The sequence below is a fragment of the Odontesthes bonariensis genome, chromosome 10 (genome assembly GCF_027942865.1).
Source record: "Odontesthes bonariensis isolate fOdoBon6 chromosome 10, fOdoBon6.hap1, whole genome shotgun sequence".
In the NCBI taxonomy this organism is placed as follows: Eukaryota; Metazoa; Chordata; class Actinopteri; order Atheriniformes; family Atherinopsidae; genus Odontesthes; species Odontesthes bonariensis.
The window spans coordinates 29,491,558-29,508,931 of NC_134515.1; the positions used below are offsets into that span (position 1 = coordinate 29,491,558).

At 41.0% G+C, this 17,374-nt stretch overlaps 1 protein-coding gene across 3 annotated transcripts; it reads left to right on the forward strand.

Moving 5' to 3' along the window:
* Positions 1–1,204: 1,204 nt before the first annotated feature.
* On the forward strand, positions 1,205–16,826 carry pou6f1 (POU class 6 homeobox 1). 3 transcript variants are annotated; one of them, XM_075475200.1, is made up of 11 exons: positions 1,205–1,559; positions 2,226–2,318; positions 3,141–3,330; positions 3,437–3,603; positions 3,706–3,931; positions 4,403–4,647; positions 4,740–4,868; positions 8,756–8,989; positions 12,992–13,127; positions 13,211–13,379; positions 14,546–16,826. In XM_075475200.1, the coding sequence occupies exons 2-11, from the start codon at positions 2,265–2,267 to the stop codon at positions 14,886–14,888; spliced, it is 1,893 nt and encodes a 630-aa protein (XP_075331315.1). In that variant the 5' UTR covers positions 1,205–1,559; positions 2,226–2,264; the 3' UTR covers positions 14,889–16,826. The 3 variants fall into 3 exon arrangements, with proteins under 3 accessions (XP_075331315.1, XP_075331316.1, XP_075331314.1); XM_075475201.1 differs by having other exon boundaries at positions 3,467–3,603; XM_075475199.1 differs by lacking the exons at positions 1,205–1,559; positions 2,226–2,318 and adding an exon at positions 2,435–2,845 and having other exon boundaries at positions 3,467–3,603.
* Positions 16,827–17,374: the final 548 nt, after the last annotated feature.

The window sequence follows — 17,374 nt, forward strand, 5'->3', positions numbered from 1 at the left end:
TGTAGAAAAATATGCTGATTACATGATATTTGATGTAGTTGTTATGGTTACGTAATCATGAAGCCAGTTAATGCTAAAGCTAAATGTTGCAGCTAAAGCTAATGCTTTGTATGATCTATTTATTTAGATTTTGCACAGCGGAGAGGAGCAAAAAGTACAACACTAAAAGGTTAAATGCACTTTCCAAATCAGTTTGATTTGATATAAAGACAAAAAGACATAGAGACAATTTACTTATCAGCTAAACTAAAACAACTCATCACCATAGCTCATTATCTAACAATATATATTCTTCCATTTAATGAGCATAGAATAGAATAGAATAGAAAAATACGTTAGGCCTATTCATCACCCAATGGGGGAAATTCAAAACACTCGACAATGTCAAGAATGCTTCTACTGAAATGAAATTTATTAGGGTATTGCCAATGGCTTTTGCAGTCAGAGCTAAATAAAATGGTCCTAGGTGAAAAATCATATATCTAAAACTGTGTCTAAAAACTGAAACAGCGAGATAGAGTATTAAATATGACCAAACTGCCCTTAAATGAATGCAAGTAAACGAATTATCAACAACATTCAATTCACCATAGCATCTAGGTGCTGACATAAAATCTGCTCTTTGTGACCACGTAGATGAAAGCATCACATCCCTGACAGTTTTACTGATCAGTTATTTGAGTTAATGTATCTATGTTACACATGTATTCATGATGTAAATTAATACATAACAATGGGCTTGTCAAAGTAGTGCAACTTCACGTTTTTTCTTTGACACAAAAAACAAACAAACAAACAAACAAACAAAAAACCATAAGAAAACAACTAAACTAGTTCGTGAATTAAAGACTGGTGTTTGGGTACAATAACGATAACTGTCCGTCTTTCATAGCCTACTCATAATCTGAAGCAAATCCAACTCAGAGAGGTCCACGACTAAATATTCTACAGGGTACGTTTTTATTCAACGTACAAGCAAACTTTACCGCAAGTACAATCAGAGCACTTTGTGACATTTTGGAATCCATTGAGTCCTTTTCTCAGATTAAATACACTGTCGGTTACACACGAAAACGTCTGGAAACACACAGCGAAGAACTCTGTGCAAATGTTTGATCTGTGTGAGGCTCGCACACACTGCTCAGCTTTTATATGCGCTGCGTCCCCTTTAAGAGAACCATGGCACCGCACAAGTCGAGGCAGACATTTTTCAATGCAAGATTTTTTTCTTGCATAAATTATGTTCATGACGTAGTGCAAAAGGACAATTTTGAGGCAATTTTGTCCGACTTTACCGCTCAAAAGGGACTCTGTGAGACACCTCAAGGATTTCTGATCATCTGAACTGTTGCCGAAAGGGCATCGTCATTAAATATTAAGAGAGAGGAGCTCCAAACGTTGCAGCCCTCCTTATCAATGCAAATACCTCTCTTTTGTGTGCCGTCACAGCGCCTGTCTGGGAGCTGAGATGAATTTCTAATTATGTGTGACCGAAACAAACTGTGACAAGGACCCTTTTAAGCGTGGGGGATTTACGGAAAAGAAGCTGCATTTACGCGGTAAGTTGCATATGATAACTGGACTGTATTCTCTCTCCCTCCTGGCGCGTAGCAGCGAAATGGCGAGAGGAAATGAGTTTTGGTTAATATGCAATGCTCGTAATTAGCATAATTTATATATTTATGATAAAGAGTGGGAAATACATAATATTCGGTCTCTGGGCTAGGGTTGAGATGATCTCTGTTGGCCGTGCTTGCTGTTTGTCCTCAAAAGTGGGCGACTTTTATTGGCCAGTATGGGGGTGGGGTGCCCATCAACACCCCCTGAAGTTTTGACATATCCTCATTTCTCACGGGGCTTTGCTGCAGGAAACGCACCATTTTGAGTCCTTTTGGAATCCGTGCTGTATTTGCAACCACTTCGTGTCCATGGGCAGCTGTTTCATGATGTTTTTTTGTAGCCTAAGTGCAACACACTATGGCCTGTTTATAGGCCCCTTCAAATAGTCTGGTCCAGCAATGACAAAAATAGCCACGAATAAAAGGAAATGTCTTCTGGATGTAGGTCTCTTTAACCAGCATTTGTCTGAAAAGTGCAAATACCATGGGATAAAAGGGATCGCCGTGAAAAAAAAACTTTATCTCTATCCGTCATTATATTATGGCTGCTAAACAAATGAGGAGGAATGGGAAAAGAGTTTGCATAAACAGTGTTTGTTTACCCAGAATGCCAGGAAGACAGCAACTTTGGTGGTGCAGCGAGCCATGAACTCCCAGGATCTTCCTGCCAAAGATGCCTCGCTTACTGTCAACGAGCAGGTGATAACTTGCATGGCTTCAAGTTCAAGTTCTTTGCTCCCGTTTTGCTTCTCTCACCCCTCATGTCCCAACCTACCACATCATAGTGCAACAATAAACTGCCACAATGCATTCCATTGAGATCAGGACCCACTTTTGTGTTTTATTGCTGAATAATACCTGCTGCTCTATGCCTGTGAGGGTTTTAGGCCTTTAAACTGCCATGCTTGGTAATTAATTGTGTTTTTTTCTCTCTAGTAACATTCTCTGTAGCCATAGTCAGCAAACCAAAGCAATGCTCTTTGTGGATGCACATAGCTGAGTTTGAAGACGGCATTGCTTGAGCTGCTTGTTGGCCGATGTGCCCTTATCATTGTTTTGTTGACTCATGCGCTTTGTCAAGTGTTTCTCTGTTTTTTGTTTGTTTGTTTTGTTTTGGGTCATCATGTCCTAACATGTGCTTGGCTTCTCTGTTCTCCTTAGCCATTCACTGTCTGACTGCAGAAGTCTTTTTTCAGCCATTTAAATTCCCTGCCAGAGACAACCAGGTATGCATCATCCTCTCTCTTCCTGCATTGTGTCTGTGCACCCTGTCCTCCAGCCCAGGTTGACTTGCTGCCTTTCTGCCAGGTCTTTCATTACTTCATACCATGAATCATCAGCTAAGTCAGTATTGGGTTTATTACATGCTGTTAGAGGGGTGCAAATATCACAATTATGTTATTTTGTAACCCCCTGGTCATCAGTCAAATGAGACACTTAGTACATTGTTTCATAAGAATTTTATCCAGTATTTGGCAGGTCCATTTGAGTCACCTCAGAATTTGCTCCTGATCACCGCAGGTTATTGTCATGTCTGGCCATGAGACAATTCGGGTACTAGAAGTAGAGGTAGATGCATCTTTGCCATCGTCAGAAGCTGATGGGAAGAGTGAGAGCAAAACTGAGGATGGGGAGGTACAGGCAACAAAGGAACCTGAAGCCAGCAGCGCCCAGAACAACCCCACAGTGCCTCAGAGCGCCGGGGAAGCAGGTAAATCATAGCCACACTAGAAGATGATGGACTGCATAGAGTCTCTGCATAGAGAAATGTTAATGGAAATTTTGAAAAAAATAAAAATACCTCCCTCAAATGTCAGTAAGGATCAACACCGGCTGTGCTTTCGCAGTGATGGGTGAGCAGCAGGTGGTGTCTGTAGAAGCTCCGGCTCCTGCTTTCCAAATGTTGAATTCTGCTGTTCCCATCAGCGTGTCCCTGACCCAGCCACAGGCCGCCATGCCCTTCACTGTACAAGGCTGTCCACAGGTACTGGCTGTGAATTTATGCACTCGGTACACTTTACTTACTCAACTATACACATTTAAGGAATAAAAGTGTGGTCTGGTCTGCTTCACTGTACTACACTAGGTGCTCACGCAGGAAAGTCTGGCCACTCTGATGACTGGTATGATGGCTCAGACGGGGTCACTGGGCCAGCCTTTGCTTATCCCTCTCAATATGGCCGGCTCCATTGGCGGCCAGGGCAGCTTAGCTGTTCTCAGTCTCCCTACCACCAGTGTAGCTACCCTCCCTGGTCTGGCAGCTGCTAACACAGCTGGAAACCTCCTCAAACTGCCTTTTGCTGGCCTTCAAGGTAAAACACAGTCTACATGTACGATGCCCTCCATAATGTTTGGGACAGAGTCTCATTTTTCTTTGAGTTAACCCTCTGCTCCTCAGTGTAAAATTCTTAATAAAACAATTTCAACATGATTGAAGTGCACATTCCAGTCTTTCATTTAAAGTAATTTCATACATTTCAGTTCCATCATGTAGAAATGACAACACTTGTATACAGAATTCCCCTCCTTTCAGGGCACCATTATGTTTGGGACGAAGTACTGGGAGGTACATTACAGTAGTCATGTTTAGTACTTTGTTGTATATACCTTACATGTAATTACTGCTTGAAGTCGGCAACACATAGATGCAAGAGTTGCCAAATTTTTTTTAACCAACTGTAGGGGTACACAAGGGACCTTTACCATAGTACAAGCAAAACTTAAGCATAATAGTCAGTAACATCATTCCAAATGATCATCATTTTGCATTCTGTTGTTCTCAGCTGCAACGGTCCTGAACTCGGTCCAGCCCCAGCTGCAGACAAATGCACACACAGTGTTCCAGCCTCAAGCATCCTCCATACAGACGGTGCAGACTGCTATGCAGCAGGCGACATCTCAGCCATCCCAGGTTACCAATGCACAGGTCAGTGGTGCTCAGGCGACCTCTGCCAGCACCACCATCTCTCAGTCCAACATATCCCTGGCAGCACTTCAGACAGCAGGACTGTCCATCAACCCTGCCATTGTAAGGCTCAGAGGATCTTCTGCTGTTCACACGGCTCTTCATAATTTACAACTTTCCCGTGCTTTATGAACATGTTGCTGTTCTCTGCTCAGATCAGTGCGGCTTCTTTGGGAGCGCATCCCCAGTTCCTCAGTTCCCTTACGTCCACTCCCATCATCAGCAGCACCATGTCGGGCATGGCTGGCATCACCAGCCAGATCATCACAAATGCCCAGGGACAGGTAGGGCCATGAAGTCCAGATAATATAAAATAATTTAATAATATAGTTATGGCGTAATATAATATCTTGTGCCCCCTTTCCTATGTGCCTCTTCTCTACCTGATGCTAAATGAAAAGATCTTAAAATACCATAAAATATCATCTTTGACAGTGTATTAGTTATTAGCCAACCTACAAATGAAAGTACTCAAAAGACTTAATGTTCTTTTTTTTTGTACAACACTGATGTGGACTCATATTGATCAGTAATAACTCTGCATTGCTGATATCCATAATTCAGTATTTTCAAGTCAAAATTAACCTTTCATCTAGCCACAGTGACCTTCTTTCTATTCCCTCCTGTCAGTTGAGATGCACCAAAAGTTGTCCTTCCAGGCACATCTTACATCCCTTTTGCTAGTCATGTATAATGGGCTTCTATTCCAAATTTCTGCATTCTTGATATGTAGAATTATTATTTGGGAAATCTGCAACAGAATTCTTCCAAGTAAGGAGGGACCAAAAAGGTTGTGGCGGCAGTTTAGCCGTCATTTGGACCTTTCGCCTGTGACTGAGCTGTCCTCCTTCGAGTGCCTGGCTTTCTGCTCCAAACCATCTTGTTCAATGACAATGCTCCTCATCTACAGGCCCCAAACCTCATTCCTCCCTTTTCTCTGAGATGTTTGAGACTCTCTCAATGGGCCTCATGCAAGAACATTTTCGTATTTTTATTCTAAATTTCTCTCACTTTTTTCGTACGAAGGTCTCGTATGAACACGCCACGTCAGATTCAACAAACGCTCATAACTTCAGAAAAAGTGTGTAAATGACCTGCGTAAATGATGAATCACACTCGTGCGTATCTAAGTTCACGTGCACGTGGATAGTAGATTTGCATACTCCACGCCCTAAATTATACCATATAAGGCTGTGCTTCCTCTCTCCTGTGCCAGGAAATGTGTTGAGTGTTGAGTCATGAGAATGGCATCAAGGTGCAAAAAGAACAACTTTAGGGGCTCTGAGACTGAAGTTCTGCTTTCAGAGATCCAAAAAGGAAAATCTGTCATTTTTAGCAGTGTCAGCAGTGGAATTACGGGACCTGCTAAAGCGAAAAAATGGGAAGCAATTACGAGTGCTGTTAATACCATGTCACCGAAATAAAAAATAAATGGTTTGATATGAAAATGGCTTAAAAAAAATGTCTCGCCCTGGGCAGGCGATCGATGACTGCAACTAAAGCTGCGCAATCAGTTGTTGCCTCATCATGATGGCTCTTTGATGGGGTGGTCCATGAGGGGGGTCTTCTGGCACCACACCTTCTGGTCTGCCAGGGCTGGTTCAGGTGGAGACCCTCGTTCATGGTAATATTGCGCCATGGACGAGATATCGAGACACACCCACCTGGCCTTCAGCCCAGTGCGCTCCACGACAGCACGGGGGCTTTGATGCGTATGTGTCTCGTGCTCCAATTATGTTTGGCAGTCCAGCCACGGGATGAAAGTCCCTCTTAATTTGTACTTGTTGGACAGCGGTTTATGGGAATTTTTATGTACCATGGGTGATAAACTGATGAGAGCTTTGATGACCAAGGGGAGCGCACGACTCACAGAGGACTGGGACACCCCCGATCTGTCTCCAATCTCCCTCTGAAAGGTTCCAGTGGCCAAAAATCTAAGGGTGGTGAGGACCTGGACGTGTGGTGGAATTGGGTTTGATCGGCGTGTTTTTCTCTGGAGTCATGGCTCTAACATATTTAGCACAGTCCTTGGGAATCTTAATCGCGATGTCAGTCATTCGTCTGTCTCCACACGATCTCTTCCAAGAGCCTGACGCACTAAGGCATCCAAAAGTAGCAGGACAGCCGCTGGTTACGCCTCCCGTTATATACAAATTCAAATTAACCTTCAATTAGTGCATAATTTAAGTCAAACAGAATAATCTCAGCATAATTATGGGGTATAATGTATATTTATATATGTTTTCTTCAAAGTAATTAAATATACAATCCATTAGTCAAGCAAACTTCTAGCAACTGACTTTAAGATTCATATTCCTGTCTTCCTTCCAGTATCCATTAATGCAGTTGACTTTTATAACACCAGCCTCGCTAGCATCTTGGACCATCATGCTCCTGTTGGAAAGAGAACAATTACCTTTTCACGCTCAGCCCCCTGGTTTACCCCTGAACTGAGGAAAATGAAGGCAGCTGGTCGAGTGCTCGAGAGACGCTTTTTAGCCTTTGGTCTGCTAGTCCACAAGCTAGCTTATCAGGAGCACCGCACGATGTATGCAAGGTCTCTCAAGGAATCCCGATCACTATTTATTTAATCTGTTATCTCAGATAACCCTGGTAACTCCAAAGTACTCTCCATCATCCAACTTCTTCAGCCACAAACAGCTTCAATCATTGACCCTACTAATGACCTCTGTAATAAATTTCTTTCTTCCATAATAAGATCCAGAGAATCAGATCAGCCCTCACCACTCTCCCCCCAGCACTTAGCCCTACTGCCGATTCACAGCTCAGGAGCTCTCCCCCCTTTTGCTCTTTTCCAGAGGTCTGTGTGAAGGAAGTTTACTGTCAGGACCATGAAACCCTCTACATGTGCCCTTGACCCCTTCCCAACAGCCCTGGTTAAGGCCCCCTCATCATTACCATAGTGAATACATCCCTCCAATCTGGTCACATTCCCCCCACTTTGAAATCTGCCACAATCAAACCCTTCCTTAAAAAAACCTACCCTGGACCCTCAGGACATAGCAAACTACAGACCCATCTCCAACCTTCCCTTTCTCGCTAAGGTTCTGGAGAAATTAGTCTCAGTTTACATTCAAGAGCACCTCCATGACAATAAAATTCTGGACAAATTTCAGTCTGCTTTCTGTGCTGTCCATAATACTGAAAGAGCTTTGGTCCGGGTCACCTGTTGAAGACTGCTGATCATGGCTCTTCTTCACTTCTCAGCCTTCTTGATTTGTCAGCAGCCTTTGACACTGTAGACCACCACATCCTTCTCCACTGCCTACAGCACCTTGCAGGACTCACTGGCACAGCATGCCAGTATGGATGTAGCAAAATTTTTGTCCATCTTAACAGTTCAAAAACTGAAATGATTCAAATTGGTACTTCACATCAAATTCAACAACAAAAAATTCTCAGCATTACCTTCCCCAACAGAACATTTGTCTTTCCAGTATGGAATATGCATTTTATTTGAATTTTACTGTCCCTGCTTTTATCTTATTAGTTGTCTTTTATCCCACTGTAGCACTTCGAGATTTTGTTGTAAATGTAAAGTGCGTTATAAATAAAATGTATTATTATTATTATTATTAAACGTTTCTATTTTAGATATCTACAATCCAATTGTCACCAGTAAGAATTTCCATTTTGGGGATCTAAAATGAAAAATGAATACAGCTGTTCATAGTATGACTGCATGTAAAACACATTTTGACCTATTCATGTCTTTTCATTTCATTAAGTTTCATTATCTAAAGTTTGAATAATGACTAAGAACGATGCAGTTGCAATCCTACAAGCATACTGTGAATATCCACTGACAGGAAGATATGGCAACACTTTAACATTAAAAGGGTTCACTGACTCACCACAATTGTATTTTAGATACTCGTAGAAGCATTTTTCCATATCAAAACTCTATCCTTACCAGCTAGAATGACAATATGGATCTGTACTAATAAACTAGTGAGAAAGACAATTAGAAATCTGTGTAGTTATGGCACAGGGTCAGGCTCAGACTGGCAGTTTGTCAATTCTGCCTAATGGTTGGGCCGATGGGTGCAGTGAGCCAAAAGGCCACCATAAACGTAGGGGAACAAATGATATTTCAGGGTGTTATATTAAATTGTCTGCATGCATTTGTTTTTTTCAACAATATTTACAGGTCATAGGAACCCTCCCACTGTTGGTGAACCCAGCCTCTCTGGCCGGAGGGGCTGCCACTTCCACCCTGCCCTTCCAGGGTCTCCACGTCCAGACTGTCACTCCGCAGTTGCTTCTCAACACCCAGGGCCAAATTATTGCCACTGTGGGCAACGGACCGGCTGCAGTCGTAACTTCTGCTGCAGTTCTGCCCAAAACTACAGCTCCTGCAACACTTAACAAACCAAACGCACAGGTGAGTTGTGATGTTAAACTACTTCTGTAGTTACACTCCAAAGCTGAATTAAACAAAAAACAATGGGTCCAGACAGTTATTTGGTTCCTTTTTTTTTTTTTTTTTTAAATGTACCTTTTTACCATTTGGACCATATTATGTTACATCTGGATAAAATTCAGTGGAAAAGAGCTACAGAAGAAGAGAGGGAGGGAATTAATGTTTTGCAGGAAGAATTGAGAAGCAGCCATACACAGAAGGGCTTAAAGGGACACTATGTAATTTCTTCCCCCATCTAGTGGTGCAATTTTATTTTGCAAAGTTGAATGAATTTGCTCTCTAGCGCCTCACGTTTTCAAATGTGCGCTGCAACTTCTTGAACTACGGCAAGCGGAATGTGTCAAGATTCAAGAAGCTATAGCTTCAGACTCAAGGTCCATACAAACAAAAAGAAATCAAGACACACAGTACAAGGGATTATATAACACACATACAACAACACTATAAATACAGATGACGGATAACATGTCAGATAACATAACATCTCCTTTGGTGTGCAAGCAATGCAATTAGTCCTATTCCGGGAGTTACCGGAAGTGACGTCGACGCAGCCTTAGCATTAGCCTGCGTTAGCAATAGGAGCATTAGCAGCGGTAAATAAACTCCCGGTAAACTTACAAACTTTCTAATGCCTCGTTTTGTGAGTTAAGAGCCTATGTGTACTACGGCAGAAGTTTGGTAACAATCAGTGCATTATTAGTGGGATAATTTACGAGATAAAATCTATTTAGCATTTTTTTTTTAAAACTTTATTAGTAAATCAACAAAATAACAATTTACAAATGTGAGCATAACGCCAAAAAGAAGATATCCAGGGGGAGCATAGGAATAATAATAAAAAGAAGAAGATGATGCACTTACAAAAAGAAAGCTAATGAACACAAAGACATATGTGCCAAGGAATAAAATCTATTTAGCATTAGCGGCTGTAATAAGCCATTTGGCGGAAATGACGTCACAATGACGTCATTTCTGCTTGTAGGCCTGGTGGGGAAATCGCGATTCGAAGTGCTTTATGTCCCTCTCGGCACTTCGTCATTTTTCATAGACCGGAAGGACATGGCAGCCTCCATAGAGCTTACCTGCTCTATGTAGATACAGACAAGTTATTCTTCACTCAGGAGGATAAGTGAGATTTTTGACAGAGATCATTTTACACCAATGAGGACTAACTTATGAATGATTATATTGATTTGAGCTAATAAATGACTTAATTTATTACATAGTGTCCCTTTAATATCTTAGGAAAAAGAGAAAGAAGAAAGAATATGTAAGGACTGCGTATTACATGGACCCGTTCAAGTTTGTTAAAGGGTTCTTTAACCAGGAAAAGGGAGGGCAGCTTAAGGCAACAAAGTCAGAGGTGGAAGAGTTTCTAAGAAATACATATTCAGATCTTGAGCAGTGTAGAGTAGTAGGCCTTCCACCTGAGATGCCACCATTAGGAGAGATGGCTCATAAGATGGATGTTAGACCACCTAGGTGGAAGGAGGTTGAGGAGGTAGTCAGGCGTGCAAAGGCTTCGTCGGCCCCAGGGCCAAATGGAGTCCCCTACGGGGTCTATAAAAGTGCACCTGATATCCTAAAGTTTTTGTGGAGGCAATTAAGAATAGTTTGGGAGAAACGGTTTATACCTAGAGCATGGCGTAGGGCAATAGACCTTCCTATTCCAAAGGTGAAAGAGTCCTCGGACCTGAGTCAGCTCCAGATGCTCTCTCTTCTAAATGTAGAGGGGAAGATTTTCTTTAGTGTAGTTGCACAGAGATTAGCTTGTTATTTAGAGAATAATAGCTTAATAGATACTACTGTGCAGAAGGCAGGAATACTAAGTTTTGCAGGGTGTTTAGAGCACACTAGCATGATTTGGCATCAGATTCAGACAGCCAAGATTGAGAAAAAAGACTTGCATGTTATATTTCTGAATCTAGCAAATGCATTTGGTTCAGTGCCACATAGCCTTATTTGCAAAGCATTTGATTATTTTAGAGTGCCTAGTTGTTAACTTAGTACGAGCATATTTTCAGGATATTAGACTGTGCCTAAGTACAGCAGGTTTCACAACAGGTTTCACAACAGGTTGGCAGAGGCTAGAAATAGGCATTATGGCAGGTGGTCCGTTATCATTTATAATGGCTATGGAGATAATTATTAGAGCTTCCAAGTGGGTTGTCGGTGGAGGGAGACATCAGGATGGCATGCACCTTACATCAATTAGGGCCTACATGGATGATATGACGTTGGTGACTACAACAGTGCCATGTATGTAGAGAATACTTGCGAGACTTGCGAGGGCTGGTATGAAAATCAAACCTACTAAGTCTGGAAGTTTCTCAATAAGTAGAGGGAAATTAAGTGATAGAAAGTTTGTAAAGGAGACATGAATGATGGAGAGCAGGCAGTGCAGTTTTGGAAAGATGTTGCTGAGGGACTGGATAGAATAGATAAATCAGGGCTTCCAGGAAAGTTGAAGCTGTGGTGTCTGCAGTTTGGATTGTTTCCTCGGTCGATGTTGCCACTGTCTGTGTATGAGATTCCATTATCTGTTGCAGAATAAATGGAAAGATTATTTAGCTTTTACATTTGGAAGTGGCTAGGTGTTCCTAGATGCTTAAGTACTGTGGCACTGTATGGGAAAGGTATATTCCAGTAAATGGAGACCCGTTATGTTCGTTCTGTTCAGGTACTGCAACTCTAACGCATATTTTGTCAGGTTGTAAGGTTAGTCTGTCACAAGGCCGGTATACATGTCGACATGACCAAGTATTAAGAAGCTAAAGATAAACAAAGATAAACGAAGGCAGGTACATTTAGGAGGGTCTTAGGTGAAGAGAGTGGCAATTCACTTTGTTCAAGAGGGGGAGAAAGTTAATAAGACGATAAGGAGGCACGGCAGCTTAGAGGATGCTTGTGATTGGGAGATGCAGGTATATTTAGGAGATAAGCTTGTTGTTTCCCAGGAAATAGCCTTTACAAATCTAAGGCCTGATATAGTCTTGTGGTCTAGGAGTAGAATGAGAGTCTATTTCATACAGCTGACTGTTCCTTGGGAGGAATTAGTAGCAGAGGCATATGAAAGGAAAAAGCTTAGATATGTGGAGTTGGGGGCAGAAGCAGAGCAGCGAGGATGGAAAGTTAGGATATGTCCAGTGGAAGTAGGATGTACTACTATGATTTGTTGCAAAGTCTGTTGTCTCATTGTTGAGGGAGTTGGTTGTAAGTGGACAGAGTGTGATGAAAATAGTGTAGGAAGTGTCAGATGAAGCAGTAAAATCCAGTCAGTGGATTTGGATTAGAAGAAGCAATGGTAGCTGGGGGCCCAGCAGGGGGAGCACCTAGGGTAAACAGACTCTTGGAAGAAAGAAAGGAAGAAATCCAGGATATATTTAAGTGGAGGGTGTGGCCCATGTGAGCCTTTTGAAACCAGGTGCCCATTTTAGGTGAGTTGGCCTTTATGGCCTTGTTTTTGCTGACATTTTTAGTGATTGTAGGACTGTTTAGGTGAGTTTGTCTGATGAATCTGCCGGTGTGTCTTGTCATGCCTCAACCTCTGTCACCCTTTATACTTTCATTACCCCCTACCTGAACCAGGGTTTGTATCCCCACCTCGCTATGACTGGTGTGCAGTTGGTGAGAGGCTGGGGTAGCTTGTGGTTGTGGAAAAAAAGATGGTTGTTGTGGTGTGAGGAGCAGTGATGGGTGGCATTAGGGGAGTGACTCTGGGATGCCAGTGATCATTGTCTAGCCTCCTGGAGGTGTCATGGGCCCAAATAGACTAAACACTGATGAAAGGAGGTTTCCATCTAATGACCCCAATGACATAGTGGTCAGCACTGCTCACTGGTCTATATAGGGATTATAGGGAATTATTCACTGAGTCTGGTCATTTTTTTCTTTAGCACAAGTTTCTTGTGTTTACCTTGAATCCATCTAAGAATGTTCTTGACACTGTTTTTACTTTCCCAGGTTTCAGTTACAACTGTCACTCAGTCACCAGTTGTCATTGCACCTCAGCCATCTGTACTGAAAAGCACGAGCGCTCTCTCCTCCACAGCATCCATCACATGTGGAGACATAGCAAAAGTGGGCCAGCTTGTCAGCAGTACGTTCTCCTGCTTCTCCTCCCTAAGCATAGATATATTTAAAGTTGGTTGATATTTTTAACTAGATTCCTCACTATTGCAGAACCCCAGCAGACAGCGAGTAGCGAGGAAGGCATTAATCTGGAGGAAATTCGAGAGTTTGCCAAGAATTTCAAAATCCGACGGCTGTCCTTGGGACTTACTCAGACACAAGTAGGGCAGGCCCTTACTGCGACTGAGGGCCCGGCCTACAGCCAGTCTGCCATTTGCAGGTAATTCACTCCCCTGTTCCTGTTGCCTTCCACATGGAAGATTTATTTTTTGTAATGGACAATGAACATACTTTTTCACCTCATAAAACATCAGTTATCCATCATTAACCATGTGTGCACAGTGCATCTGGCAGAGCTTTTTCACAGAGGACATTTAGACTCATCATAGAAAAAAGCACAGGTGGAACATTACTGATGGTCATGCTCCACTGAGAAGCAAAGGAATCTTCTCCTGTGAAACGGCCTCTATAATACCAAACAAGGGCTTTTCTTTTTTGTGCATACATTTACACTGTTTACAGTATGTCCCGAGGAACTGCAGGTCTTTCAGTCATGCTCAAAGACATACAGTGGCTTTAATGTCAATTGTTGTTGTTAACCCTATAGATTCTAATCTTGTAAAATGTAAATAAAAATCTGAATGCAATGATTTACAAATATCACAAACTATTCTTTCATGCGCAGTAGGACATTGAAAACATGTCAAATGTTGAAACTGAGACATCTTACCATAACTGTGTCTGTAAACACAGTTCGCTGTGCCATCCACATGTGCCGGTTAAAGCTTTATCGTGCAAAAAAGCACTCATATGTAGACTCCAGAAATCATGGACTCCAGGTCCTCCTGACTAAAGTAGAGAGAGACCACCCGGCTTGTTATCGGCACTCCGTTTAAAAGCCTGCGTCTCTGATGGTATGTGGGTACATTTGTGCCTATGGAGCTGGCAGCTTGCACATCTGAAGAGGCACCATGAATGCTGAAAGGTATATACAGGTTTTAGAGCAACATTCCTCTCTTCCAGCAACTGGTCTCCTCAGTTTCCAGATGTTTCCAGACCATTGTTAAAAGAGGAGATGCTACACAGTAAAAAAATCTGTCACAACCTTTTTCAGATGTGTTGGTGCCATCCAATTAAAGATGAGCTAATATCTTTCATGAAACAGTAAAACGTTTCACATTTAACACTTGACATGTTTTCTATGGTCTGTTGTACATCAAATATTGGTTTATGAGATTTGCAAATCATTGCATTTTTTTTAAATTGGCATTTTACACACTTTCCCAACTTTTTGGGAATTGGCATTGTATTTCTTAGTTGTTTGATAGTGCTACAGTACATGCAGTGTTTCTTGATGGAAAAAGTTAACCTTCTTTTATACCACAGGTTTGAAAAGCTGGACATCACCCCTAAGAGTGCTCAGAAGCTGAAGCCAGTGTTGGAGAAGTGGCTGGCTGAAGCCGAGCACTGGAACCAGAAAGGCCAGCAGAATCTGATGGAGTTTGTCGGTGGCGAACCTTCCAAAAAACGGAAGCGCCGCACTAGTTTCACACCGCAGGCAATCGAAGTCCTTAACTCTTACTTTGAGAAGAACGCTTTGCCCACAGGCCAGGAGATTACAGAGATTGCAAGGGAACTAAACTACGACAGAGAGGTTGTGCGAGTATGGTTCTGCAACCGGCGGCAGACACTGAAGAACACAAGCAAGATCAATGTCTTCCAGGTTTAGTGGTGACCTCATTCTGGGAGAGTTCTCCGCTCATCTTTTGTCCTTTTGGGAATTCAAGCGTGGAATGCAGCAGCACAGACTCAGACTGTGTTCTGAATCCATCCTCATTAAGGTTGAAAGAAAATTAACTTTTTGAGAAAGTGAAGGTAATTACACGTGATACGAAAGAGTACAAAAAAAACGAGTTATACTTGTGTTTGAAGGTTGTATATGTGAACACTCTTTCTGTGTGGTGCATATTAAGTTAAACTGCATGGTCCATTTTTTTTTCATATAGTAATGATAACATGTCATATTTAAGACATTTGATGAAGTTTTATACAAGTGGTTTTATAAGCTAACCCCTCTGACTTATTTTAAGTGGTTGCACATTGAGTCACATTGATTTTAGTCATATGAATGTCAGTCTGTGTCAATGGCTGACATTATGCTGGTATTTGAAAAATATGATTTGGGCCTAATGAGTATTGTGACGTTTCTAACTGCTCATTTATCTCATATCTACATTGTAATTGTCCTGAATGAGCAGCTCGGTAAACATATGACTGTAAATTTTTAGTAGGCAATAAGTTTCATCTGAACTACTTGGCTTAGGAACTCACTTAGTTACTTTACCCACTGCAGATCCCTGACTCTGCCTCTACCGTTTTGGGACAATCACCATTTTGGTATTTCTTAATGGATAATCACTAAGATGAGCTTAAAATCGGCATTGGATTCGTACTTTTTTTCCCCCCAGCTGTATGAATTTGGTTGTCATATCGTGAGAGTCGTATCTGATGCTCTGTGGAGAAACAGGTTCTTGTTAAAAAATAAAACTGTACCTCAGGCTATTGTCAATGGTGCCACACTTGTAAAGTCATTTTAGATTTCCGTGGAGTTTGGGTTATTTGTGAGTGACGTGCAAATGTACATAACACCTGCGTGGGTAAAACATAGTATGTGTGAAATCACCAGTCTGTCTCGTGTTTACACTTTTCGTTCGATGTGCTTTTTATACTCTGAGAGTATTTTTTTTTTTTTTTTTTTTTGTTCACTGCTTTGACATTTCATTTGCTAGCCTGACAATGTTTCCGCTGCATTTTTCCATATTGAGATCTTTTTTAGAATAAGAGCTTAATTGGTCTGTCATGAGGTCAAACTAATATAGTCTCATACTGTTTAGAACATGAGTGTCAGATTCTTGAGATTTTCTCATTAAGCTTAAAATCAGCCCAAAATGATAACTGTTTGACAAAAGGAGAGAGTTTAGTGGATTACCGTCTTGTCATTTTCAGTGTGAAGGAGTTTGCAGACAGTTTGCATATGCAATATGATGTTATTTTCTGTTGGAAAAAATACTTGGTCAAATTTCTTAATCTTTGCCAATATTTCAAGATTTGTTTGCACTTTAGTGACAGCAGGGAAAGTGAAAGGGTTACGGATGACTTAGGTGCAACCCAGGTTTCAATTCTATTCAGTGACAGAGATTTAACTGTTTGTTTGTAGAAAAAAAGCAGATGGGAGAAGCTTTGCTAAATGTAGCAGTACTGGCAAAATTGCAATTTCATTGAGATTAGCTACCTTTTTATGCAGAAGAAATGTAATTTACTACAGAATATAAAAAGCTAATATGCATTCATTAGTTTGTGTAATCATATGTTAAATGATACATTTTATGCTACACTTCATATTTGCCTTTTGAATGACTGTGGGGCTCCAGTATACCTGCCATTAAAAAATGGTGCAAAGGTCTTGATTGAACATGTGTTTACTTTCATGATCCCCAATTGAAGACAACATATAATATTGTTTCAGAAACTAAGTTTGTTAATAAAAGTTATGACTAATTTCACTCTGCCAAACACATAAAAGTTTATAACTAAAGTCTTAGTTAAACAAAATAAAAATAAAGTTTGGATGCTTTTTGTCATTTTCTGTCAGATAAATAAACCCTGTCTTTATTAATCATTCCTTATTGTTGTGTGTTGATATTTTTTGTTTTCAGTTTATGCAAAGATTGTAGCTGAAACCAAGATAGGTTTTTACATTTTTTTTATTTTTATTATTCTAACCCTTACCCTCATTTTTGGCTAGAAGCTACAGACAAGTATACTTTTTTTTAATGCACCTGCCATCTTTGGGCTGTTTTGCTACCAAAAACTGCTATTTCACACTTAGAGCAATAGAAAATGTAAAACAAAAAAAAAATATTCACAGAAATGTTTATTTAACTGCTCTATGTTGGTATAAGTGTGCAAATGACTGCACACTTAAATAGATAATACCGCATTTGTATATGTAGACATAAAAGCTATATATATATGTATATATATTTTTTGATTTTGACAAAAAGTCTACAATATCATTAGTTGACTGAGTAAGTTTCATGGTGATATTCATGTTTTATTTTACACATTTACCCATGATAGTCATTTCCAAAAGAATTGCACAAAGTCTTTAAAGGCCAATAAGATGATTCTCATGTGTATTTTCCACCTTCCAAC

Excerpts from the sequence above, each read along its gene's own strand:
- pou6f1 (XM_075475199.1), top strand. The coding sequence starts at position 2,657 with ATGTGCCCTTATCATTGTTTTGTTGACTCATGCGCTTTGTCAAGTGTT. Across the intron at positions 3,331-3,466 it reads TCAGAGCGCCGGGGAAGCAG|TGATGGGTGAGCAGCAGGTG; the intron begins GTAAATCATAGC and ends GTGCTTTCGCAG. Across the intron at positions 13,128-13,210 it reads AGTGGGCCAGCTTGTCAGCA|AACCCCAGCAGACAGCGAGT; the intron begins GTACGTTCTCCT and ends TCACTATTGCAG.